The sequence below is a fragment of the Hipposideros armiger genome, unplaced genomic scaffold, assembly GCF_001890085.2.
Source record: "Hipposideros armiger isolate ML-2016 unplaced genomic scaffold, ASM189008v1 scaffold_8, whole genome shotgun sequence".
Classification (NCBI taxonomy): Eukaryota; Metazoa; Chordata; class Mammalia; order Chiroptera; family Hipposideridae; genus Hipposideros; species Hipposideros armiger.
In genome coordinates this window covers 5,877,131-5,903,210 of record NW_017731358.1, presented here as the reverse complement: position 1 = coordinate 5,903,210, position 26,080 = coordinate 5,877,131, and the positions used below count along the sequence as shown (strand labels likewise).

Sequence of the window (26,080 nt, the reverse complement as noted above, 5' to 3'; positions counted from 1 at the left end):
ATTAGGAAGTGGGTTTGCATTTCCTTGAAGCACCTTGGGAATGGGGATCCCTCACACGGGAAGGGAATCTAGACCCCCCACAACACCCAGGTTCTCCTTAGGTCATGCCTACTTCTGATACAAAGACCATGACAGTAAAACTCTAAAATACCTCACTGTCTAGGGGTGTGGAATGTAGCCTATGGGGCAGTTGGCCCTGAGGTGGCTAAAGAGGAATGAGAGGTGAGTGCGTGGTTAACCAGAAAATTAGACAAAAGAGACCCTTCAACACTGTTACTTTAGTGACTGTGCTCTCCTGTCCCAAACGGGATTTCCCCCAGACGGAAGCAAGATGGCCAACAGCCTCGGGGAGAATCTGTGGTCAGATGGACAGGGCAAAACCTAGGCCACAGAGTCACCTGGTGAATGCACGGACTTCTGCGTAGCCCTGGAGTTGGGCTGTCCCTCCCCTTCTCTTCTTCTGGCATCACACGTATTTCAACACCACCCTTCTGGGACAAAGCTTTTAACTGCCTTTTAATGCCAAGTACGGCTCCTTGGGGCTCCTGGAGCCAGGCCCTGCCACATCTGGCCCCCTGTTTAAGAGTGGGCGAGGAGCCCAACAGGCCAGCTGCTCTCACCTGACACCCCCATTATGTCCTTCCCCTGGGACAGGCCAGCTCTCCCTACACACACATGGCCCCTCTCCCCTTCCTGCTTTCATTTATCTGATTCCCTTCACCAAGGGGAGTCCCCACCAATGAATTCTGTCCAACCATACCCAAGCCCCCCTCCAACTTCACCTTCTCAGCTCCAGTCTCCTCTGCAGTGTTAATTTCCATTCTTCTTTCAGTGAAATACTGAGTGCTTTGTGTGTCTGACCCTTCCTCACAGCCTTGGGCCATCTGTACACCCGAACACACTGGCTTCCCACTGTTCATGGCTGTTTTATATATTCATCCACTGACAACTTGGGCAGGCTACAGGCAACCCCAGAAGGCAGAGGTGGAGACCCTCACAGTCTATACTGTTATGGGGGGACAGAGACGGAGCTGGGAGAGGGCTGAGCCCAGTGGTCTGGGATTACAGCCTAATTTTGACCCGTGCGAGAAGGTACCTGGCCACATTCAGGCAGGTAGTTCTTAAATAATTTAGATATGACAAACACTAAGCCAGAAGAGGCTGGGGATATGGTGACGACTCATAAATAGGATACTTCCTGTGCAACCCTGAAGAGGGGCTGAGGTTTCAGCAGGGCTTCTACAGGCCACAGCTGTACATGGAAAATAAAGGGGGGGGCACCATTATTCATGCATAATGAGGCATAAAGCTGTTCTGTTTAGCTTTGAGATACTTTACCTCAGTCAAGTGTTGCTGCCACTCTCCCTGCAACACTCAGCTAAGTGTTGCTTTTCAAGTGAGGTTCGGTACTTCTAAAGACAAGTAAGTAGCGCTCCCTTCCTTTACCCCCACACTCACAATGCCCACCCTCCCCTCCTCAGGTAAGGAGGGACCCACGACAGGCAAAGGAAACCCTGTCTCTGGACACCAGGCCAGGGTGTGGGGAAGCTGAAATCTCAACTCATTACTTCATATCTTTCTTTAGCAAGTTGCTGATAAAATCCTTGGCATCATCGGAGATCTCATCGAATGCCTCGTCGTCGAAGTCCCAGGTGGCTGAGGTAACGTTGGCTAAGGTTTCGTTGTCATTGTCACCCATGAAGGGGGAAAGTCCACTGACCCTGGAAGATAAGAGCAGGAGAGCAGGTGAATGGGGGAAGGGGGTTGACAGGGAGGGCAGGGTGGGACGATCCCCCCAAGTGAGCGCTAACTGTGATCAAAGGTGAGGGCTGGCAAAACCCTGCAACCCCCAAATGCCCTTGTGCCTGTCTTTCCTCCCACCCATTAAAAGAAGAGGGGGTTTGGTGCCTCAGGCTTTTATGGCCCTGCCTCTTATCAGAGCTCATGGTACTTCTGGGCTGTCACCTGCCTCTTGACACCACCTGCCCGTGAGGCTGAGGCAGAGGCATTTACTTCAGTTTACTATGTCCACACAGTACATCCACACAGTACACAGCGGGGCCCCTCCCCCCATCTTCTATTCTTCCCCAAAGCCCAGGCTACAGCTTCGCCCCAAAGAACCTTCTCCAGGGTCGCCATGCTCCTGCCCCCTCACCATGGATGGTCACGTGGGATATGGCACCCGTCACTGCACCTGTCTGTCCCACTCCCTTCCATCTCTCATCTGCATACCTGTCAGCACCAGCAAGAGGGCCCAGCACACGCAGGGGTTCAGCAAGGATGTGTGGATGACGGGTGGACTTGGAATCAGCAATGTGGGTTCGGTGATCTATCTACACTGGAGTTCAGTGAGCCTGAGGCACTAAGGCCCAACCCGAAAGCTTGTCTAAGAGGTACCATGGCGGAGGAGAGCACAGCCTGTTTATTCTCTGGGTGACCTCGGATAAGTCCCCTAATCTCTCTGTGTCACAGGTTCCTCCTCCGTGAAATGGAGAACCTGCTACTTAACTATAGTGTGATCATCACTTCCACTTCTCTGTCACCATCATGGCAGCAAACATTTATCAAACATGTACTATGTGCCAGGCCCCCCGACAAAGAGGTTAAAATAGATGAGCTCTTTCACTCTTAACACCACCCTCTAATGCAGGTAACTCCCTCGTTAGTTTAACAGATGAAGAAACTGCCACACAGAGTAGGGTTAAATAACTTGCCCAAGGATTCACAGCCCGTGAGATGTGAACCCAGACATCTGTCTCTAGAGTTTGTATCTTAACTGCCACTTTACACAAATATTTCTATAAAGATGAAGTAAATTGTGGTGTGCAGACCTGCACGAGGGCTGGTCCCCAGGAAGGAGCTGGGGTCATGACCAGAGATGTTATCTTCTGTATACAGTTCACCCCCACTGCCTCAGGAGTGACTCATTTACCAATAGCCGAACCCAAATAAAATTTGGAAGGTCAAGTATCTCAAAGCTGAACAGAGCAGCTTTATGGCTTACTGGACTCACCTCTGACCTCTGAGCACTTCCTCTGCACACCAGCCATCCACCCCCCAGTCACCTCGACCTAGGGCTGGCCTCACAGCTGCCCAGGGCCCCACCCTTAGGCAGGCCCTGCTCTGGCTTTAATGCTCTCCTGCTGTCATCTTGAAATTCTTACTAATGTTTGAACAAGTCACCCCGCCTTTTTACTTTGCACTGGGCCCCACAAATTATGTAGCTGGTCCTGCCCTGACCCCACCTGAGCCTCACGAGATGGATCTGGGGCCTTCAAGCCATCAACTCCCCAAGTAAAAGCTTCATTAATGTCCCTTCCCCCAAATCCTTACAAATCCACCATCATAAACAATAACACAAACCCTTCTGGAGCTGTTTTGGTGCTCAAGAGGCTTCAGCTTATGAAATACAGCCACACCTGAAAACTAAGTTTTGGAAAATAAAACTCATTGAAATACTGTGAGGAAAGGTTGCCACGGGAGAAACCCTCTGGTAAGATCTTTTGTAAAAAGAAGAAAAGTCTTTGTAATGTGAATTGTCTCACTCTAATCAATATATTTATGCTTTTGAATAACAGATTTTTATAGATGGCCTTCAAGTGTCTTAAAGCAAGACACCGATTTACGTTTTAAGAATGCAGAGATCATCCTTCTGGGTCACATTACAATGGGGGAAGGGTGGGAGTTTATCAGTCCCCGAATCTGCACGGTTATATGCTACTCCTTTCCCCTCTGTGGGTCGCAGTTTTCCCTTTTATACACCAAGGGTACTGGGCTTGAATTCCTGGGGGCTCCCAGTTTTCCCATCTCTGTGATCCTGTGTGACCTGTTAAAAAATAACAGGCCCCAAATGGAGTCATTTGCCCAGACAATAACAAACCAAGGCATCTGCAACGTCAACCTCTTCTAGAAACGTGACCATTAAACAGACAATATGAAACTTCCAGATTAGCACTAGTGAGGTATTCTGCATAATAAAACCCCTGCTGCTCCCTTCCTGGCCTGAAATAATCCTTTCTTTTCTTTCGCTCTGACTGCTTTGTCCCATCCTGCCTATAAAACCCTTCCGTTTTATACAGCCGCTCGGAGCACCTATTTACTAGATGGGATGCTGCCAGATTCATGAATCATTCCAAAAAGCCAAATCGATCTTCAAAGTGACTCCACTTTGAATTCACTTTAACAGACCTAAGCTACCCCCGTCAAGAAGCCGCCTGGCTCTTGCTTGTCTCCCTCATGCTTCCTTCTGTCTTTACAGAAACACGGAGGGCGGAAAGTCCTGCCGTAGTCCAAAAGATTGCAGAAAGAGCAAACAGCCCTGCTGTGGAATGCTGAGAGGTCCCCTTCTATAATCCTCCTTTCCTAATTAGGAACTGTAATCCTGCAAAGATAGGGCTTAATCCCTGTAACGTTCACAGCCAGGGAGAGCCTCCTGGCCTCTGGCCTCTGGCGCTCTGCCTTCCTGGCAGCCCATCCATCTGAAATACCCCCTGATCCCTGGCTGGCTCCTGGCCTGCCCCAGCAACCCCAGCACCTTCCCTATTAAAGAGTATGTCTCTAAAATAAAACTATGGAATATATGCAGAGCATGATGACAAAGACTGTTCGAATTGTGGTAACGCTGTTTCTGGATGGTGGGATTTTGTAGAATTTGTTTTTAAACTTTTTTTTTGGACTTTTCTTTATTGCCAAAATTTGCATAAGGATCATGCATCTCTTTACAAAAGGAATTAATCCAATCAACAAACAACAACCTTAGCACTCAACTCTTTTCCTCATCTTGCCTAGTTTTAATGGAAGGGGACCAGAATGTCACTCCAAAATACCGCCGAAGGATTGTTTTGAGCTGAAGGCAATTACCTCTTTGTCCTCCCTCTTTCTGTCTAAAAGATTTTGTGGAGCAGAGACTGAAAGAAGCAATCTGGCTGGCTGTAACTGCTGTTTTCAGCACCATGTGCTCTGTTGAGAGCTCTAGCTTGGGAGGGGAACTCCCAGATCTCAATCCCCACTGTGAGAGCCAGCAGGAAAAGTCCGGAAGGGCAGAAAGGCCCACAGCAGTGGGTGTTGATGGGTACCACAGCCAGGACACCGGGGAGGCTGACGGAGGCTGCGCAGAGCTGACCTGCATCCCTCACACATGCTCCTCACCTGCCTCGTACACCGCTCTCCCCACTGCCCAAACCCCTGCCAAACACCTTCCTGCTGGTGCCCCACTTTTCAAAATCATTTTCTCCCCATTTGGAAAGCTCTTCCCTATTTCTTGGTCTTAGCTTTAAAAGTAATCTAGTAAACAATGTAACATATTATCCAAATTACTATGTCCCTCCACCTAAAGAATAAAGTGCTCTTATGAACCAGTAATTGTAGTTCTGAGTTACATATTCAGCCGAAATGCATAAATAGATTCACTAACACAAATGTACAGAATCCTTGCAACACCCTCAACTGGAACCTATTCAAATGCCCATCGACGTGGAATGGATAATAAATGTATTCACCCAGTAGACCACTACACAGCACCGAGAATGAGCAGTCCACAACTGCACACGGCAACATGAGCGGGTCTCACAGTCGGTGTTAAGGAAAAGTAGCCAGACACTTCTTTCTGTAGGGTTCCGTTTCTATCCAATTAAAGAATAGCAGAACTAATGCATGATGTTAGACACAAGGATTACAGTTATATCTGGGGGGATAGTACCTGGGAGGGGAACCTGGGGGCCCAGGTAGTGTTTGGTTTAAGATCTGAGTATAGGTTATGTGGGTGTGTTCACTGCGAAAATTAATTGAGCAGTCTAGACGCTGCTCTGTCCCTGACCACGAGGGAGACCAGTCGCCTGGCTTGCCCAGGACTGTCCTCGCTTTAGCACTTTGCCTGTATCCTAGGAAACCTGTCAGTCCTGGGTGGACTGGGATGGCTTGGTCACCCTCTAGGGCAGTAGGAAATGGGCAGCCACGTGGGATTCCTTGGCTCAGGTCACCTCAATGCCAGATGAAGAGCAAATCCCTGCCATGACCCACTCCCAGGTTTGTTCTGAGGATTTAACAAGAACCCATGTGAAAATCCATGGCTGCAAATGATCGCAATCCCCCAGTAGTAGGAAAACCAATGGAGACAGTGGGATACGGCTCCTTGACAGCTGCAGAGGGACCCAGGGATGAAGCCAGGCCCCAGGGCAGCTGGGTCTGAATAGACCAAAAGACTGTTGGTCTATTCAGCTGACCCAAGACTGTTTCTCAAGGTCAGGGGTCTCATCCAGGGCCCCAAGGTCCAGTGTGAGCACCATCCAGCCTGCAGCAGCCCCAGAAGCAGCCTGCTGTTTCTTCTTACCAAGAAGCCAGGACTCCAGAATCAGGTGTGGTTTTGTTCACTCATAGCTCCCTTTCTCCGGGGGTGGGGTAGGGGAGGGAGAGGCAGGGAAATACCTGGCCAGGGGCTTCTCTGCTGCTCTGAGGGAGGCTGTGGTGGTAGGGGGGTGATACCGGGCAAGGAAGAGGATGACTCTCTGGGGTACAGAATCCATGACACAGATTCAACTGAGGGAAGATGTCCTAACAGGCCACCATGAGAGTAAAACTCCTGAGCATGTGAAAAAGCCACGCTGCACAAAAAAATCACTCCACTTCTGCTAACATGTTTGTAACAGTGGTTCCTAAACCTGGCAGTGCAGCAGCCACCTAGAGCCATTGCCCACACGGGGGTCTGAGGACCCCAGGGCTCTAAGAAAGTATTTTAGGGGTCCTCCTCAAATTTTCTATGAAAGCGCTTCATGTTTCCTTTTGCTTTAACAACAAAAAATACTTTTAAAAATTGAGTGCATGCATATCTGCACCTTCTGGGAGGCCATCCTTTAATGAATGTGGTCACCCATGTTCAGGGGCTGCCTCTGAGGCAATGGCTGTCTGCAGTCTCAGGCTTCAGAGATTAAACCGGCACGATCCCATCAAAAGGGTGTGTTCTACAGCCTGGGCAACCTGGACTCTTCTGGGAATGTGGACTCTTGCGTACCCCAGACCTTCTGAATCAGACCCTGCAATCTAAGGAGAGGCTTAGGTGATTCATGCATGTTACTGTTTGGGGAGCAGTGGCCCAGATTACTGGCCTCCCCTCTTTTTCACCAGCACTGTTAACTGAAATGACTTCGTATTTTCCACCTGATTTCCCAGTTCCGTTGCATGGCTTTCTGTAGTCTGTTGGCCTCATTGAAGGCTCTGTCATCAAAAGTTTGTTAATCGTCCCATATACTGGACTCAGAGATGAGGCTGGCAGCTGGGGTCCTTCTGCAGTGAGGTTGGGGTGCTGTCCTCTGAAGACAATGATGACGTCCACGGGAGATGTACCCCTGGTCTCCCTCCCTCCTCTATGGACCCACCTACACAAGTGAAGGTAAATTACATTCCCGCCCTCCTGACCAAAGGCCCCAGGCTGGCCGGCGGCAAGGGTGGGGAGGGTCCCCAGAAAGCAGACCTCGGGGCAGACCTAGCACTTCTATAGGGGCTGCTGACCTCATGTGAGCACGGGAAGAGCAGGCCGGGGGTTAAGATGGGAGGCTGCCGCCCTCCTAACTCTGGGGCGGGCCCCCCATCACGAGCCACCCTGGCTCCTTCCACATTAGGGCCCCCTCCCCCCTGCAGGACTCTCCGCTCCCCTTCCCTGTGTACCCTGAGACTCACAGGATGTAGCAGATGACCCCGATGCTCCACATGTCCGTGGCGTAGCCAATGGGCTCATAGTTGATCACTTCGGGTGCCACAAACTCCGGCGTGCCAAAGAGAACCTTCAGAGACCCTGCATTCTCTGTAACGGGGATGGAGAGGGGTCAATCACGAGGACATCTGGGAGCCCACCCATGCTAAGCGAGCGCCGTCATCTGTGTGCCCAGGAGGGACACAGATGAGGCCCGGCCCTCAGCTGCTCTCTCCCTGGAGAATGGCACAGAGACACTGGTCTCCCCGTAAACAAGTGCATCAACACACCGGTGAAACCGACAAGCCACAGAGTCACCTCAAGTGTCTTCGGTGGGGTGGGGGTGGAGTGGGGGGAGAGGCCATTAAAGGCCCTGCCCCTGAGTGCTCTTTCATGTGTCTGCCTCTCCCATGAATGCCCTGATTCAGGGGCTGTGACCTGTGCTTGATAATCATCTCCGACATTCACTATGTCCTATGAACCCTGCTGCCTACTTTATAAGGACTTTCCTACTTATATTCTCAACAACCCTAAGAGGAAGGTATGACCCCCCCCCCCGCCCACCCCGGCAAGCTCCCAAGGAGGACAGGGGGACCTAGGGGGTGGAATTACCCACCCAGTTAATAGTGGGGGTCAGGACCTAAACCCAGGTGGCCCGACTCCTGAGCCATGTTCCCCTCCTCCATGGCTTCTCTACATGTAGTATCATATCTCCCCCAGGAGCTGCCGGGAGGATAGTCAGGAAAAACCTTAACCCCAAAAGATGGTGCCCCATAAGGGACCAGAGATGCCCAGAAGTCTGCACACAGATACGAGCTTTCACAGCTCCTGGAAGACTCGTCAGCAGTAGGGGGTGGCACACCTTTGGCCTGTGGGCTGTACCTGGTCTTATTTAAATATAGAGCCCACAACAAATGTTCTAAGGCAAAGCATTTAATGGCCCTTGGACATGGAAGCTTTGCACCGGCTCTAATCTGAACCATTCCTGCTACATTTTAACTTTCCCAGCTTTCTGGTCCTTGGAGGACACCCTGTCCCCACATATCCCCTCACCAAGGAAGCCTGTACATTGTGTTCCTTGGGCTCTGACACTGCCAGTTCCCCAGGCCAATGGCACCCTATTTGTTTAAACTGTTAGTGGTTCCTGCCCGAAGGCAGGCCCTATACTCCAGCAGTGGCCCACACTGTGCCTTCAGCTGGAGAGAGCAGCAGAGCAGGCACATTCAGCCAGCATCTGGGTGCCCACCACCAGGTGAGACACTGCCTGGCAGGGCCTCACTCCCTCACTTTCTTCTTTATGAATCACATGGCCTTAACCAGGCCTGGGCAACCTGGGAGATTTACCAGGTGGCATTAGCTCCCAGCAGTGCAGTGAAAGAAAGGCCAGGTTGCGCCAGTCCTCGGGCTCCTTGCTGACAGGGCATTCATTGGTCAGGAGAGGGAGGGGGAGGCTGTTTCCTCAATTCCTGAGATATCAAAATGCTATATAGGCAGGGTGGGTGTTAGGCGGTGTGTGAGGCCAACAGTCATCCACCAATATGACCTCAGGGCTGGGTACCACGGCCGTGACTGCCTTCCCTCATCACCAACCCCCACCCCAGTGCAGGAATGGCAGGCGAGCTGCAGAAGCCTGTACTGGGTCTGGGTCCTTATTCTAGCCCCGGCACCTCCCCTGGCTCATGGTGGGACCTGCTGGGCAAAGCTATTGTGAACCTCGGTTTCCTAGTATTTGAACTGGGGCTCATNTGGCCTTAACCAGGCCTGGGCAACCTGGGAGATTTACCAGGTGGCATTAGCTCCCAGCAGTGCAGTGAAAGAAAGGCCAGGTTGCGCCAGTCCTCAGGCTCCTTGCTGACAGGGCATTCATTGGTCAGGAGGGGCAGGGGGAGGCTGTTTCCTCAATTCCTGAGATATCAAAATGCTCTATAGGCAGGGTGGGTGTTAGGCGGTGTGTGAGGCCAACAGTCACCCACCAATATGACCTCAGGGCTGGGTACCACGGCCGTGACTGCCTTCCCTCATCACCAACCCCCACCCCAGTGCAGGAAAGCAGGCGAGCTGCAGAAGCCTGTACTGGGTCTGGGTCCTATTCTAGCCCCGGCACCTCCCCTGGCTCATGGTGGGACCTGCTGGGCAAAGCTATTGTGAACCTCGGTTTCCTAGTATTTGAACTGGGGCTCATAAAATCTGCCCTGCCTACCTCACAGGGTTGCTGTGAGAATCAAATGAGAGAAAGCATGTAAAAGTGCTCTAGAAACTATAGTAAGGTGCAAATGTGAGGAAGCACCATCTGCTGAAGGCACCAGAGTGAAAAATATAAGAGGGGATAATAATAATAATAATAATAATAATAATAATAATAATAATAAATAGCTAACATCTACATAGTGCCTACTATGTGCAAGGCACTCTCTTATCACTTTATCTACATTAACTCATTTCCTCCCTCTAACAACTCTATGAGGTGGGTACTACTATTATTCCATTTTACAAATAAGAAATTTGAGACTTAAGAGTCCCATTGTAAGTGGTAGGGGCAAGATTTGAACCTGAGCCGCCCCCCGCAGTCTCTGATTTTAACTCCAATTCTGTGCATCCCCTCTAGTGCGCAGTGTGTGGAACACAGCCGCAGGTGCTGCCACTATGTGTTGGTGACAACAGGAGCGGCGGAGCGGCCTTACCCAGCCTTCGGGCCAGACCGAAGTCAATGAGCTTGATCCTGGTGCCGGTCTTGTTGACACACATGATGTTCTCAGGCTTGAGGTCCAGGTGGACGATGCCCTGTTTGTGGATGTACTCCACGCCCTCCGAGATCTGCTTCATGTACTTGATGCATTCTCGTTCAGTCAGCTCGAAGTCCTCGTCGATGATGCGCTCAAACAACTCACCCCCCGACACGCTGTGGGAACAGAAGGGGTGGTCAGACCACAGGATCACGGAGGCCAGGCTGGCAAGGAGTCTGGCCAAGGGCAGGCTGGGGGGCGGGGACATCGGCAGGAAAGCCCAGGATAGGAGGGTGCTGGGGACTTTCTGCAGCTTCCTGAGTCCTGGACCACTGCCCTGGTACACTGGTCCCAGTCGTCCATTGTGTGGGGAGGTCCCACACAAGGCCCCCTGCTTTCCTGCTTGGGGGACTCTGCCTGTGCCCACTAAGCTGTTGGGGTATTTAGGGAAGCACCTAGGCTGGGCAGTGTCAGAGGTGGGCATGAACTGAGAGATCCATACACGATCTCCTTAGCAAAACAGTACCGCCAGGCAGCTTCCTTTCCCCAAATGACTAGATGTGTAAGAGATCATTCTTGTACCCTAGCCAGGCCTTTTAGTATGAGAATCGAAGCTTAAAATAATACTCACAGGATCAGAAAAGTATCTTCAATAATGAGCCTCAGCAAATCCGCTGGCTGTAACCCATTATACTTATAGCTGTGATTGATTTGTTTCCTCTGGCTAGGCCTATAGTATCAGTTTACTCCTTCCAGCCATGACTGACTCATCTCGCCTGCTCCCTTGCCTAGGCTGAAAGTATGTACATCCTTCCTGCCTGAATAGACTTTGGATCCCGGCCACGGTGTTTCTGGGGCCTACAGCTGGCATCTTCTGCTAAGGACTGCTCTAGTGCAGATGCACAGCCTCGCTGCCTGCGTCTCATGGGTGCTCTCTGTTTTCCTGTCCCAGACCTCCAACCTGCCCTCCTAGCTTGCTGCTCGGAAAGTTTAAAGTATCTCCTTGGTAACTTAATGTAGCATCCAGACATCAGTAAACTCTTTTCTACAACGGCCTGTAGGTCTACCCGCTGAACAAGGCTGGGTGGGCTTTGCTCTGGGTCATTCTTTTCCCAAGGGCCTTCCCTTTTCTAAGGAGAATCATTATGAAGAAGGGAAATAGCTCAGTATGAATTCTGTCTCTACCTTTTACCAGCTATGTGACCTTGGGCAAATTTCTTAACCTTTCTGAGCCCCCGTTTCCTTAACTGTCCCTACCTCATAGAGTTGTGAGGAATGAAGTTTTGTAAACCATCATGCCTAACACACAGCAGGTGCTCAGCACATATTATCGCCAAGTTGGTCTTGTCACTGACCCCTCAGGGAGAGACAGACAGGAGCGCACCCTGGGGCCCAGCATACCAGCCTCTATCAGGTTGGCCTTCATCACCACGTGACAACCACTTTCACTTCAGGACCTGCTAGGCTAGGAAATGCGTATCTTTCTGGGCCAGTGGCCGCTGGGGGGCACTGGAACCGACCCTTTAGAACCAAACAAGATGGAGGTCCTTAGGCGGCCAGCAGGTGGCAGATCTATCCTCAAGCCCTCCACCCAGGCTCCAGGTCAAACTAACTCATCTCCGATCTTAGGTCACAGGTGATTCTTAACATCTCTGTGCCTCAATTTCTTCATCTGTAAGACACAGATAAAAATAGTACCACCTCTCAGGGTTGCTGTAAAGACTGAGTGAATTAATACACCTAAAGTGCTTAGAAGAGTGCCTAGCATTTAGTAAGTACTCAATAATGTTAATTATCTTTTTTTAAAGAACCTGTTGGGCTCTTGTTGAAAATACAGACTCCCAAGCTCCACTCCTGGAGATTTTGATTCAGAAAATCTTGGGAGGGATCTGAGAATCGATATTTTAAATAAGTATGCCAAGTCATTCTTATGATCAGTTCTGAAAAAAGCAAGCAACCATTTTTTGCAGTGCCCTTGGAAACATCTGAGGAAATGAGTAGTAGAAATCACAGTCCTGGAGATAATTACTGCTACATTTCTAGAGGTATTCTATTCAATCTAGGTTCAAAAAGGTTCAACCTACTCAAATATATTTAATATATTTTGAAAACTGTTCCTATGGTCCATTGTCTAGGACGGAAGGGGTTACACAAACAGGATTAATTGTTCTATAGGTTTTATTCAAAACACTCGAGACTATGGGTGGACAGTATTGGCTGGAAATAAACCACCACCCTCAGAGATTAGATAATGCCAACGGCCAAAACTGGGCCAGAGGAAATGTGTGCTTAATAACTTAACAGTGAGTAAGTGAATGAATGAGTGAGTGAATGAATGAATGAATGAATGAATACCTACTACCAAGGATAGCTAATCACAAGGGATCAAATTTATCCCCCAAACTGTAGGCCTTGCCAGCCCTCATTGGCAGCCAGAAGGAATGGTGTCTCAGGCAACCTGGTACCAGATTCTCTAACTCCTTGTCTCATGGCAACAAGCTGGATGCTCTTTGATTGGCTCTGGATGCCAATGGTAGTGCAAAGGTGTGATGGGCCATGGATGACTCAGCTTAAACTTCACATCTCTAGTGCTCAGGGTCCCACCACTGCTTGGAATGTCCAGAGCACTCCCCAAAGGACAAGCCCAGACTCCCGGGCCAGGAGCCTAAAGCAGCCCCAGTCTCAGAGCAATGCTGCGATAGTGACAGGGGCTTGTCCTGTAATCAGAGGTCAGAAAGGCTGACGGCACAATACTTCTTATTTCTCACTGTATCTAAGGCAGCTGAACTCAAGGCTCGGACTCTGGAATGCATTTTCATTTTTCTGTATCACCAGGCATTGTCCTTCTCTTAATGTCAGTTTCTCAAACAAGAATAGCAAATTGTATTGCTGAAAGCCAACCTCTGCACTCTCTGTGGCCAAGTCTGTTTAAGCTGGAAGGGAAGTACAGATTGAGTATGAATCTTCTCTCTCTTCTTTGGTTGAGCTCTTACCAGGGGGCAAGCTCCTTACCCCAAGTGCAGGTGAATCCTCTGGCATCTGTGCATGAAAGATTTGAGCCTGTCCTTGGGGGAGGCATAGAGTGGAGGGATGAAAGCCAGAACAGCTGAAGCCTTCTTACATTTTCTCCCAACATTTTCCATCCAGCTTGCCAACTCCCAATTCCGAGCTAAGTATGGTATTCTGCCCACTGGTCCTGCCACCCGGTCTTACCCAGGCTGGGCTGCCTTCTACCCCCTCCTTGTACCCCCTTGTGAACTTGCTCAAGGTTTAACTTCTAAAGATAATACATTTCTTTACATGTTTCCCACACACCCACACTGCCTGGACCAAGCAACCTGTTCTAGAATAAACGTGAAAAACTGCAGCCCACAGGGGTATCGTGAGGGTGTAACAAGTGAGGCCACAGACACAGATAAATCTTTCTTGGAAGTGGGGAGGTGGGTTTGAATTTGGGGCTGAATACAGTCTAAGATACGAATGAAGATTTCCTTTGAATCTTTTACACAGTTCCACAGAATTTGAGAATTTTAGAACCAAAAGGGAGTCTAATTCAAATACCTGTCCTCACTGGAAGGATTTAATAAGTACAAAATCACTGCTCAACAGTAACAGAATCTGAATAGTGGGGTTTGTTCCACAGTGCCTAGCTGGCTGTTAAAATGCTCACAAAATAATTCTGAGTGGAAAAAAAGGCCAGGGTACAGGAAAAGTCAGTGCATCCTACTACCAAGAATAACTCTCAATTACAGAGCACTGTGCCTGCCATACGTTCTTCTATTTAATTCCCACATATTTATGAGGCAGTTTACAGGCTCCTTTTACAGATAATAAAACTAAGCTTTGGCATAGTTGAGTAACTTGTTCCAGGTCACACAACAAGTAAGAGGCGGAGTTGGGACAGAGGTGAGGTTTATCGGATTCAAGCCTGTGCTATTACCCACTACTGCCTTTCCTACAGGACATAAACTGAAAGGAACACATCAAAACATTTTCAGAGTGAGGGGAGGAGTTCACGCCTCAAGTTTGGGGCTGCCTCGATGCCCTCGCCTTGCCTGGGAAAGAACATGGAGATGGTGATAGTGTCCTCGCCAAAGGACTGAAATCCCTGATGCTGGGGAGAAATAACACAAGGAATGCTGCAGGCAATTGCACAATATCTCTCAAAATTTCGAATGCACCTACCCTTTCATCCAGCATTACCACACCCTGGGAATTTAGCCTACAGGTGTACACAGGTGCAAGTGAAAAGATGTACGGACAAGGTTACAAACACTGCTAGTCTGTAAAAGCAACAGCCTAGAGATCATCCAACCTCCTGTCAAAAGAAGACTGCCTGAATATGTGGTCTATGCATGTGATGACGTCCCATGGAGCAGGGAGAATGAGGAAGCTCACTGGCTACTGATTCGGGGCTGTCTCCAAGATAAACTGTTGAATGAAAAGAAGCAAAATATAGAGTATGAGTATGAGTTACCTTTGTGTTAAAAGGTGGGAAAATGTGAATGTATGTATGTATCATATATGCTTGTATATTCATAAAGACACTTTGGAAGAATGCAGACAAAACCAACAAAATTTGTTCCCAGTGTGGTGGGGTAGGAACAGGGTAGATGGAGGACAGGAGTAGAAATGGGAGTTTTCATTGCATATATTCTTACGTTTTTTGATGTGATAATACCATATATTTTAAAAAAAATTCAGATTAGAGAAAGAAAAAGAAACTCTTCAAAAACACAGATATTGTGGAGGACGTCTGGCTTACTGACATCAGTATGTACATTTGTGATGTGTGTGTTTGTGTGTGCGTGCACGTTTGTGTGTGTATGCAAGTGTTTGTGTGTGTGCACGTATGTTTGTGTGCGCATATGTGTGTGTGCACGTGTGTGTGCATGTTTGTGTGTGTGTATGTTTGTGTTGTGTGTGTGTGCGCGTATGTGTGTGCATGTTGGTGTGTGTGTGTGTGTGTGTGTGCATGCCAGCAGCTCAGATGTGAGAGAGGTGGAGCAATGGGACTAGAGGAAACAATGGAAAAGGATAGCCTTAGCTGGAGGTCATCAGATTCATTCCTCTGCCCATACACAACCCAGCACAGAAAGCACTCTTCTTGGCGAGAAGTCAAGAGACTACTAACAAGCGAGGATGGGAGCATGCAGAGCATAGCGAGAGGATGGGAGCAAGGGTTACACTCCTGCATTTTGAGCTCCCAGCCCTGGGTCCCCTTCTGTTTCCCAAGCTAGTCAGGAAATTGCTCCATCCCTCACCTTCTACTCTAAATCCACCTCCAGGTCAGGAGCCCCTGAATGAAACCAAGGAACCTGGGGGTAGATAGCCTTGGCTCTTTCACAGGGAGGTGAGAGGGGAAAGAGGGCAGGGGTCCTCAAAGATCTGCCTGTTTGTGATGGAAATGAGCAGAGGGCTGCAGTGGGCCAGTCAGGGTCAGGATCAGGGCCAGTGCCGTGCACAGAGTGCTCTGAGTGGTCAGTATGTGGCTATATGGGCTGGTGAGTATCTTGCATATCACACCCCTGCCTGTAGCAGAGGGGCTGAGGTGGGACAGTGGGGGAGACACACGAAGGGACTCCTAAGCCCACAGTGCCTGGGAGGCAGGCCACTCACATCTCCAGGACCATGACGATGTTGGCCTTTTCTTCGAAGGCATCCACACACTGGACCAGCTTGGGGTGGTGGAGGCAGTTCATGATGCTGATTTCCTGCCGGATGTTCTCTTTCTCTTTTGCCGAATATGCCTTAAAGAATTTCCCTGCCCAGATTTTTCTAGTTTTCTTTTCCACAAGTCGAAAGACCTGTCCAAATTTTCCACTGCAAATGAAAGGAGGAGAGAAAAGGCAAATTTAGCCAAGTTTTCCTTTAAATGGGGGTTGGCAAACTATGGCTTATGGGATAAACCCGGCCCACTTGTTTTTATAAATAAAGTTTTATTGGAACACAGCCTAGCCCATTTGTGTGCATATTGTCTAGGGATGCTTTTGCGTTTGAATGTGCACCGGAATAGTTACAGCATAGACTGTATGGCCCACAAAACCTAAAATATCCATTATTTGGCCCCTTATAGAAAAAGTCTGCCAGCCCCTACTCTAGATCAATGAAGTGCATTTAAAAAAAAATTTATTGGGGAACAGCCATGCCATTGGTTACACATTGCTTTCATGCTACAATGGCACAGTTGACTTTTTTTTTTAAGGAGGGTGTAGCTCACAGTGGCCCATGTGGGGATTGAATCAGCAACCTTGGTGTTATCAGCACCATGCTCTAGCCAACTGAGCTAACTTGTCACCCCCATTGACATGCATTTTTAATACTGCAAACCTACTCTCTTCGCCATTACTTGTCAATATTAATGTGCCTGCCCTTGCATCCCCACCCAAACACTGGCTGGTCTTGCTGTTCTTTCAGAGCTGTCAGCTTCTTGGGGAGGCCTCAAGCTTGGCTGTCCGACTTTTCTCCCCTTCTCTGCAGAGGGACCATGAAGTTGGGTTGAGGAAGTCCTCCCCAAACCCAGAGAATGTCTGAGTGGCTACCTTCATTCTACCCCACTCTCAGGAGGGCCCCTGCTTCCCACTGCGGGCACGGGGGGTTGTGGTGATCCTGACACAGCTCCCATGGGAGGTGCAGGCTCCTTGCAGAGCCTGTTATGAAGATGGTGTCCCTTACAGGGAGTAAAAGCTGAGCTCCCTTATTTTCCTTTCACCTCCCATATTCCTCCAGGGATACAGCATTAGCATGAGACAGACAGCCTGGGGTGCTGCTGCTGGAGGGGTCAGCTTTGCTGTGATGAGGGCTCAGGTTTGGGGTCCACACCCCAGGGAGGATCCAGAGTAAACTGTGTGGCCCAAGTTCATAAAGTGAGCGGTAATAGCCAGCTGTGCATTTCAAGGATGTGCATTTTCCTGAAGTGCTAAAGTTGGAATTGCTGAACAGTGAGCACAGATCAGGCTTGACTGCCTTCTGTGGGTCAAACAGGAGGATCCTAAACACAGTCTGATCCAGACTCAGTCCCCTCAGTTTGTTCCGTGTGGAGAAAAGGAAGGACTTGCCCAAGCCTTTTGCAGAGTTGGGGCAGCTGCATGGGCACCTCCTAAGCGAGCCTGGGGTGGGTGACACTTTTTTGTGTGTGAATGTGTGTGTGTGTGTGGGGTGACATGGTCAATCCCTCCTGATTCTGCAGGAATCTCAGTCTGGGGAGTTGGCAGAACCCAGGAAAAGACAGGAAGACGAGGCATGGAATTAAACTGTGGGACCTGCACCACCCTCACGCTGGGGGCCCACAGGGCACTTCCCACTCCACTTACGATCCTAGTCTCTCTTCGATGTCGTAGAAGTCAGACACTTTTTGTTCGGTATTGACTGTCACCGTCCGGTAATCAACCTCTGGCTCCTTCTCATCTGCAGGGTGGGGGTCGGGGTGGGTGTGAGCCATCAGGCCCCTCGCTCACCCCCCACCCCTCGAGCCCGCCAGAGGACAGGTGGCCAGCACTCACCATCATCTGACACCTCCACTTCATCCTTAGGCTCTGGAGGGGGAGACAAAGAGGGGCAGAGGGGACATGGGTGATTAGTACTGAAGGCCCATTGAGAACAAAGCCTGCTAGTGGCCTGTCAAGCCTCAGCCTTGCCAGGCACAAGATCATCAAGCCCAGAGCTCTGGGCATCGCCATGGGATAGGTCAGTCCATGCTACAACAGGGCCGTGTGCACACCGACAGGCACTGGCCTCCTGGTTCCACCAGCCCCCATCCTCCATTAGCTCCTTCCTTCCTCTCTAACTTCTGGTCCCTTAAACGTACTCTTCTTCACATCTCTGCCGTCCTTCTGGCTTTCAGAACCTACACATAACTATGGTAGTCCCTTTCTGCTCTGGCTTGAAAGTTAGCGACTTATGATTGCTACTCGTGTCAAATCCATGTATCCATTTACTGAGCGTTTTTACAGAATTCCAGCCATGTACCAAGTATCTGGGCAATTCCTGTGGGCATACGAAACAAAGTACACACAGGCATAGTCTCTCCTTCTTTCTCTGAGCTTATCACTTAATTAGAGAGGCAAAAACACACAACTTGAAATACCCATGACAAGTGTAATATAATCAAGCACACAATGTCACAGTACACAGTGGAGAGAGGTGACACAAAATGGGGCAATTATAAAGTCAGAGGAGTTATTCTCAGAAGAAGCAGTCCTTGAGTTGTGACTTAAAGGAAATGATGGAACACAATGAGGAGGTGGGTGACATCACACAACGCAGCCCACAGGCATTTGTGAGGTATGGAGAGGAGGGACATAAGCAGCCATGCTGGCTGCAACACAAATGTGTCAGGAGTGAATGGGGGATGTGAGGAGGCTGGCAGGTGTCTGGCAGAACACATCCCCACTGGATGTGTTTTCCTTTGCCTTGGCTTAGGTCTGTCCCTATAGAGCCACTTTAGCCTTTTGACCTTGGCTAAGTGTCTTTCCTTTTCTGGACCTCCCTCTGTTTCCTCATCTGTAGAAGGAAGGGATTACATTTTCAGGTGATTTCTGAGGTCCCTGGCTAGCTCTAGACACCATGCTTTATAATGTGCTTTGTACCCATCAACCATGATGTGGGCTGTGTTCTAGCTGACAGATGGAGCTAAGGGAGGTTTCCTCAGGAGACAAAGACTTGAGAGAAGTTTGAGAGGAAGTACAAGGAGTTAAAAGTGTGTGTGTGTGTGTGTGTGTGTGTGTGTGTGTGTGTGTATAAGAGTTGGGGAAAGGGTGTGATTTGCTGACAATCCCATCAGAGCAAGACTGAGGACAGAAAGGGCACAGCACCTGGATGATCTCTTAGGAGGAAGACAAGAGTAGATGGGGCGCAGGAGTGAGTCAGACCCGGCCAAGCCAGGAGGGGTTGTGTGCAAGTGCTCAGAGCTTTGCGTGTTTTGCATGCTGCATGTCTGCAATGGAGGTGTGGGTTGGGGAGAAGGTGCCTCTGGGAACTCTAGACAGTGAGCCTCTCTATTAGGCTAAGGACAGAACAAATTACTGAAACCTAAGCAAAGAATCTGAGAAAAACTAATATGGGTCCTCATACGAGGTAAGTACCCTTTTGAGGAAGTTTATAAGCATGTGGCCAGGAGCAAGAGAGGCTGTGATTTGTTTAGAGTTCTTAAAATGCTATTGACGAAGTTTAGTTTTAGAAAACTAAACATGAGTAGGATTGGGAGGAATATGTTGTCATGGAAAGGAAAATGCCATGGAAAAATAAAAAAGGATAAATAGATGGGATTCTCAGGATTAGTGAAGGGGTTTCAGAGCTATTGCCAGGATGTGAGCTTAACTGATCAAGTCTTCTAAATTACCTACTTGAGAGTTCAGAGTGACATTGTGAAGTTCATTGATGACCAGAAGGCACCTGAGAGCAACCCCCTTGGATGGCAGTAATGGAGTCACGTGTTCATGGAGAATTTGATCATTTAACTTTTTAGGTGTGATAAGCCCCAGGGTATCTAGCTAAAACCCAACCATGGGAGCCCAGTTTCTCAAGCTACTGCTCTGGCCAACAGAACACCGTCATGAGGAAATGTGCACTGGCCACAGACAGGCAGTATTACTCTGCCCATGGTAGAGGCTGGGGTCATCTGCTCCTGGAACTCTGGCTGTTGGCACTTAGAAAGTCACAATGGGGCTGGAGGAGGTATGCAGGGCCATTGAAAAAAAAGGCCCAGGGATAGAAAAAGACACTCTGGTGAATATAATCAATAATGTTGTAAATATTTCTTAGGGGCCAGATGGACTCATGTCTTGTGGGGGAGACCATTTCATAGTCGGTGTAGAGGCCTGACTACCGCACTGTATTTCTGAAGCTGATGTTGAATAATATTGTATGTCAACTATAATTATATATACATATAGTCACGGGACATGGAGTAGAGAGTGGGAACGGATTCAATGGAATTGTAATAGATAAGCATGATATCGGGGGGGGGAGGGCAATAGATGGGGAGAGGGGCATTGTTACTTTGTGAGGGTGAAAAGGATAACTATTGCATTGTTCTGTACACCTGAAACTAACAATAAAAAAAAAAAAGGCCTGCCATGTGTAGATGATCAGAAAAGGTTAGGCCTCTCTGGCTGGGAAAGAAGTCTAAAGCAGACATGATAAAAAAAAAATCACAATTGCCAAGGGTGAGATTAGGGTTATGGACTTTTATCTACTAATGATTACTATTGCCTGAGAGAACAATTTAGTGTTATACTTCATATAGAAAAAAGGCTGTAAGCATACAGAACTCATATCTCAAGAGGTACCATAAAAACAATAAATAGGTTCTACAGATGTTAGTTCAACAATGGTATTTCAAACAGGGCTTTAAAGGAAGCAAGAGGTTCAAATCAATTCAACTGTCATTAATTGAGCACCGGGGGGCTGCCAGTCACTGGATGGGGCCTTAGACACAAAATAACAATAGTAATAACGTTTTATTGTTGGGAGACCCCATCGTCCCGACCCATGGTGCCCCTATCTGAGACAAGGGTTTGTTTGACGTGCTAAGGCATCCCTCGTCTTTTTGTTCCTGTGCTACATATCCTGGTGTGGATTGAGCAGCAAGACGAGACAGAAAAGAGGAGACAGGCTTTTGGGGCCTGGCATCTTTGGGAGGAACCATCTGTACTTCCCTAGTGAAGGAGTAGCAGCAGTGCTGTAAGCCATGAGGGGCTTTCCAATGACCTGTCACCCAGGGGGCGTTTCCCCATAGGCCCTGAGGAGGGCATGCAGTTGTAGAAGTGGCCTCTCCAGTTCACTCTGACACCAGTTAGAAACCGCAGAGCTAGCCTTCTTGCCCTCACCACAGACACCACACCTGCCCCTACCCTCCTGCCTCTCTCCTTGGCAATCAAGGTGCAGAAGGATTTCCTGACACTTTGATTGTGGGGACCTACTGGTACATGGCCTCCTTTCCCCTGTGTGAAACTCAGACCAAGGCTCCAGGCTGAGATGGTGCCCTTTCTTTTTTTCCTTCTGATCCGTCCTGCCTCCATTCTATTGGGAGGAATGGCCACAAGGGGAAGGCAGTAGAGGAGCTGGGGGAAGACCACAGTTCAGCTGGCCAAGCTCTTCAAGCATAAAGGGTTGTAGTGATGAGAAAGGTGATCACTCCATTTGCATCTCTCCACCAAGCAAGGAGCTCAACTACAGTAGGAAGGACTTCAAGAAAACATTTAAAAATCTATTTAGAAAGAGCTATGAGATCCAAGCGCTAAGTGAAAGAACTATTGAGTCGTTGGGAAAATCATGACGTATTTTTCTGGTTTTCAATGCAAAAATGTGTCACGACTTTACTGATGACCCAAGATGTGGACGATGGCTCTCAGATATTTCTGCAGACAGGTGAGCATCATTGCCCTGGAATGGTGTTTGGGAGAGGACCAGCTGAACGCTCAAGACACTCAGACTGCATATCTGTCTAGTCAGCCCTGGACAGAGAGCTGTCCCTTTGAGGCCGAGGGCTGTTTTATGCCCACCGGGCACTAGGGGGCACCTCAGCACCAGAGAGGACCTCTGAGGGCCAGTTTAGCTGTAGCTTAGGGCAGGGTGAGCAGCACTGGGCAAGGGGCTGTTCTCTGGCCCTTGGGCTTTTCAGGCTCTGCATCTCGGGGTTGTAAGGAAGTCCCAACTCTGCAAGAAGCCTTTATCACAGCTGTTTGGTAACAGCTATTATACAGTAGAACAAATTACCATCAAGAGTAAGGAAGGACAGAATGGATTTATGAGTTAGAGCTGAGTAGGCTGGGAGTGGAGATCCAGACCTGGCTGGGATGGGAGAGGGCAGCTGTGTTGGGGGAGGGGGGGCTGTTTACTCAGTTTTGGGAAGATGGGGAGGGGAGCAGTGGGTAAGGGATCCTAGTTAGAGGGGTAGCTGGGGCATAAGGAGGCCATTGGAGCTGGCTGGGGTGCAAACAGGGGTGGAATTGAGAGGTCAGGAAGAAGCAGAAGACTGAAGTTGCAAAGGCAGAGGCAGGGGGGCAGTGGTGGCAGTGGGGAAGGTGACAGCCAGCATTAGCTGGGCTTAGTGGAGGGAGGGTTAACTAGCACTGCCTTTTTGATGACCACCATACCCCACTTGGCTCCACAGAAATGACCTACCATAACCACTTATCCCATCCCTCCCCTACATGCGTGTGTGTACACACACACACACACACACACACACACACACATACACACACACACGTGCACATACACACCCTACTTATCTGAGAGCCATCTTCCTTTTCAAGTAGAGAGAGATGACCTACTCAGGTTATAACTAACAAGCACATGAGCAGTCCACAGAGGGATTCGCTTTGAATCCTCACCTCTTACCCTGACCCTCCCACCGCCCTCCATCCTGACCTTCAGGCCTAAAGCTGGCCAACTATTCTGCCCCTCCCCCCTCTTCTTGCTTGGATAGTCCAGCTGGGCCTGGGGGTGGGAGCGGCTTCCAGTCTGGAAGATCTGGGTGGCCTGGACCCCTCCTCTGGATTGCAGGCTATTTCAACACTTCCTTTTGTCTGCTCCCAGTCAGGAGGGGCCCCAGGGGAGAGTCTGAGGACTACAGAGGGGGTTCAGCTGGCTGCAGGAAAGAAAGGAGAGGACACCTGCCTGGAAGCTAAAGGTCCCAGCCACCCCTCCCCATAGACTCTCCCGATAGCCCTGGGGGCTGCTGTCCTGGCCTCCTGGGAGCCACCTTGTCACTCCAGTGGCCTCTGTTTTTCTGCGTGGGGTTCATCGGGGATGCTACGGTTTCTCCTGGTTTACACCACAAGGACCCAGAAGCTTTCCTTTCCAGTTAATAAACATCTTCTCATTGCAATGTTATCCTGTTCCCTGTCACTTTTCCAAGAGGTGGGAATCCTCTTCTTGAAGAAAGTAAGATGCTAGAAACATGCAGACTGGAACTTGGTTGCCTTTCCTGGCACCTTCTCTAACCTGCCTGCTCCTCACTCTGCTCATTTCAAAGTGGGGAGGGTGCATGCAAGGGCAGCAGATGGTGGTTTTGTTACTCCATTTGCCCAGAAGACATTTGTGAGTGGCTAGTGGGCCTCATGAAAGCTGCAAAGAGGCCCGGCCGGGGCCATCCTGGGGGCCAGATCACGCCTCCATGGTGCACATGCAGTCCTCAAGGAGGACTGGGATAAAGGCCCCCAAGATAAGGCTGCCCTGAAAAAATGAATAAATTTGTTGTCTTTTCTATGGGCATCCTCCAAATTTTCTTTCTGGAGCCCTCATTTAATTTGAAGGTAAAGTTTTAATATCTATGTTACTCCTGAGTTTTCAAACTGAAGAGGGGTGTCAAACCGTGACGACAGTTTCCATACTCATGATGCCTCTGGTTCTATGGTGATTGTAGGACCTGTGCCCGGTCCAGCTCCCTGACCTTTAGTCACCCACAGTCTTTTCTCTGCCTCACACGATTAAGCTCTTCCTCTCACTAATGGCTCTATCCCTTGGTGTCCCTTCACAACAGCACTGAAACCAGATCTCCCAACTTCAGATCTTCCATCTTCTCCTGGACTCCCTGCCATCTAACCTCTAAGTCATTGGGAGGCAGCCTGACCTCCTCTTTCAGTTTAACCAAAGAAGCACAGGCTTTGGGTCAGGCAGTTTTGAGTTCAAGTTTCAGCTCACTAGTTACAAGCTCTGTAGGACCTTGGGCAAGTAGCTTCACTCCTCTAATCCTCATTTTCCCACTTGCAAAATGGGGGTAATAACAGTATCTATTTCACGGAATTAGATGCATGAAATGATGCATGCAAAGTGCTTAACGTATTGTTTGCACATAGCAAGTGCTGAATATATGTTAACCACCATGACTCATAATAAAAAACCTCTAAATGGCTCTTGAATTTGTTTTCAGTTACCCAAGTCAGGAACTGGAACTCATCTTAAACTCTTCTAATTTTTCCCCTGAACTCTACTCAAAAAGTCATCAAGAATGGTCCATTCTACCTCCCGAGGCTTTAGTTCATGCTTACCATCCCTCTCCTGGGCTATACCGCAGAGGCCCAACTGGCGACTCACTGACTGCAATCTCAGTCCTCACCTCCACTCCAGGCCTTCTCAAACTTTCATATGTATACAAGTCCATGGGGGGATGGGAGTGGGGAGTGGCGGGGTGGAAGATTTTAAAATGAAGGTTCAGAAGCCGGTAGGGGAGTGGGAGGCTGAGTTTGCATTTCTCACAAACTCCCAAGATCCCAAGACTGGGATCCAGGCCACACTTTGAGTAACGAAGATCTACTCCTCTTCTTATTCTCTCCCTAAAAAGCTAGACTTGTGGTGGTGATTACTTTGTAGTGTATATAGATGTCATATTATAATGCGGTATACCTGAAATTTACATAGTAAAAGAATTAAAAAAAAAACGAATCCAAAAAAGGTAACATTTCAAAAGTCTTAGGAACACATGGGTCTATCGATGGCTGGAGTCTGCATGCTACAACAAATAAATATTAGGTTGCATTAAAAAAAGCCAAACAGATCTAATCATATCAATCCCCTGCCTGAAGATCTTTGATGAACCTCGCAATTTTACCTAAACCGCCCTTTCAGTGTTGCTTCCTCCCGCTCTGTCCCACACATCACACGCCCTGGCCACACACAAGCATCTCAAAGTGCCATGCACTTCCATCACTTTGTACCTTCACACATGCTGTTTCCTCTGTGAGGAATGCCTCTTATCTTCCCTGCCTCTTGGACGCCCATTTGGTTGTTCCAAGACTCAGTGTTAAGTGTCACCTCCTCCAGAAAGACTTCCTCAACCTCCATAGCAAAACTATTCATGCTCTCTGCTGTGCCTCTTTTGCAGTTTGTTTATACTGCTAGAATAGGATGTAGCCCATCTCGTTAGAGCTAGCTGTCTACACAGCTGTCCCCCTAGTTAGATTTTAAGCTCCACGTCTTACCTCTTTGTGTCCCAAACACCTGACTCTGAGTAGACACTCAAATTTGAGTGCAAGAGAAGGAAGGAGGAGGGTGAAGCAGGGATGCTGAAACTTGACATCTACCTGAGCTTCTGCCTTTCGGGGCTGTGCACCTGATTAACACATGATGACCCCCTAGTGGCAGTGCACCAAAATTGCCGGTTCAACGTTTTTTGAAAGGTCCTATGTGTTCTTTTAAAGTTATGGGTCAACATCATAACCTTGGAAATCAAGATCCCAGAAGACTCTGCCATTCGCCACCGATGACTTCCCAATTCCTCTGTACCACTCTCAGTACAAGTTCCACACACACAAGGTCAAGTCATGCACATTTATTTCAAGCCAGTGATGAAATGAAGGCAGCTTACCCTCAGGTTTCTCTCCCACTGCTGTGAGTTCAGACTCCTGGCTCGGCTCACTGGTTCCGTACACGTTGATGGCGCGCACACGGAATTTATACTCTCGGTCAGACAGCAGGTCCTGAACGTAAAACGAGGTGCTGCGGCATGTGGCTAGTTCCTTCCACGTCTTGTCCACCGAGTCCCAGATCTCGACACTGTAGGACTGTACAGCGCTGCCCCCATCGTACGAGGAGCCGTACCAGGACAGCGTGAGTGAAGAGCTCCGGATGTCGGAGGCACAAGGCGTGCCGGCTGGGGGGTCTGGCTTGTCTGGGGACAGAGAGGTGCAATATTACCCAACTCTTCAGGATTGCAAGGAAAGAAAGT

At 49.0% G+C, this 26,080-nt stretch overlaps 1 protein-coding gene across 3 annotated transcripts in view; it reads right to left on the bottom strand.

The window, feature by feature from the left end:
* The window catches only part of MYLK (myosin light chain kinase), a 123,124-nt gene that overhangs the window by 12,598 nt on the left and 84,446 nt on the right, over positions 1-26,080 (bottom strand). For all 3 annotated transcript variants that reach the window (XM_019652518.1, XM_019652524.1, XM_019652531.1), the window contains 7 exons: positions 25,721-26,023; positions 17,910-17,942; positions 17,721-17,814; positions 16,027-16,230; positions 10,366-10,583; positions 7,672-7,795; positions 1,569-1,721 (listed from right to left, as the gene is read on the bottom strand). In XM_019652518.1, the coding sequence (XP_019508063.1) occupies positions 1,569-1,721; positions 7,672-7,795; positions 10,366-10,583; positions 16,027-16,230; positions 17,721-17,814; positions 17,910-17,942; positions 25,721-26,023 (1,129 nt within the window). The remainder of the gene's footprint in view (positions 1-1,568; positions 1,722-7,671; positions 7,796-10,365; positions 10,584-16,026; positions 16,231-17,720; positions 17,815-17,909; positions 17,943-25,720; positions 26,024-26,080) is intronic.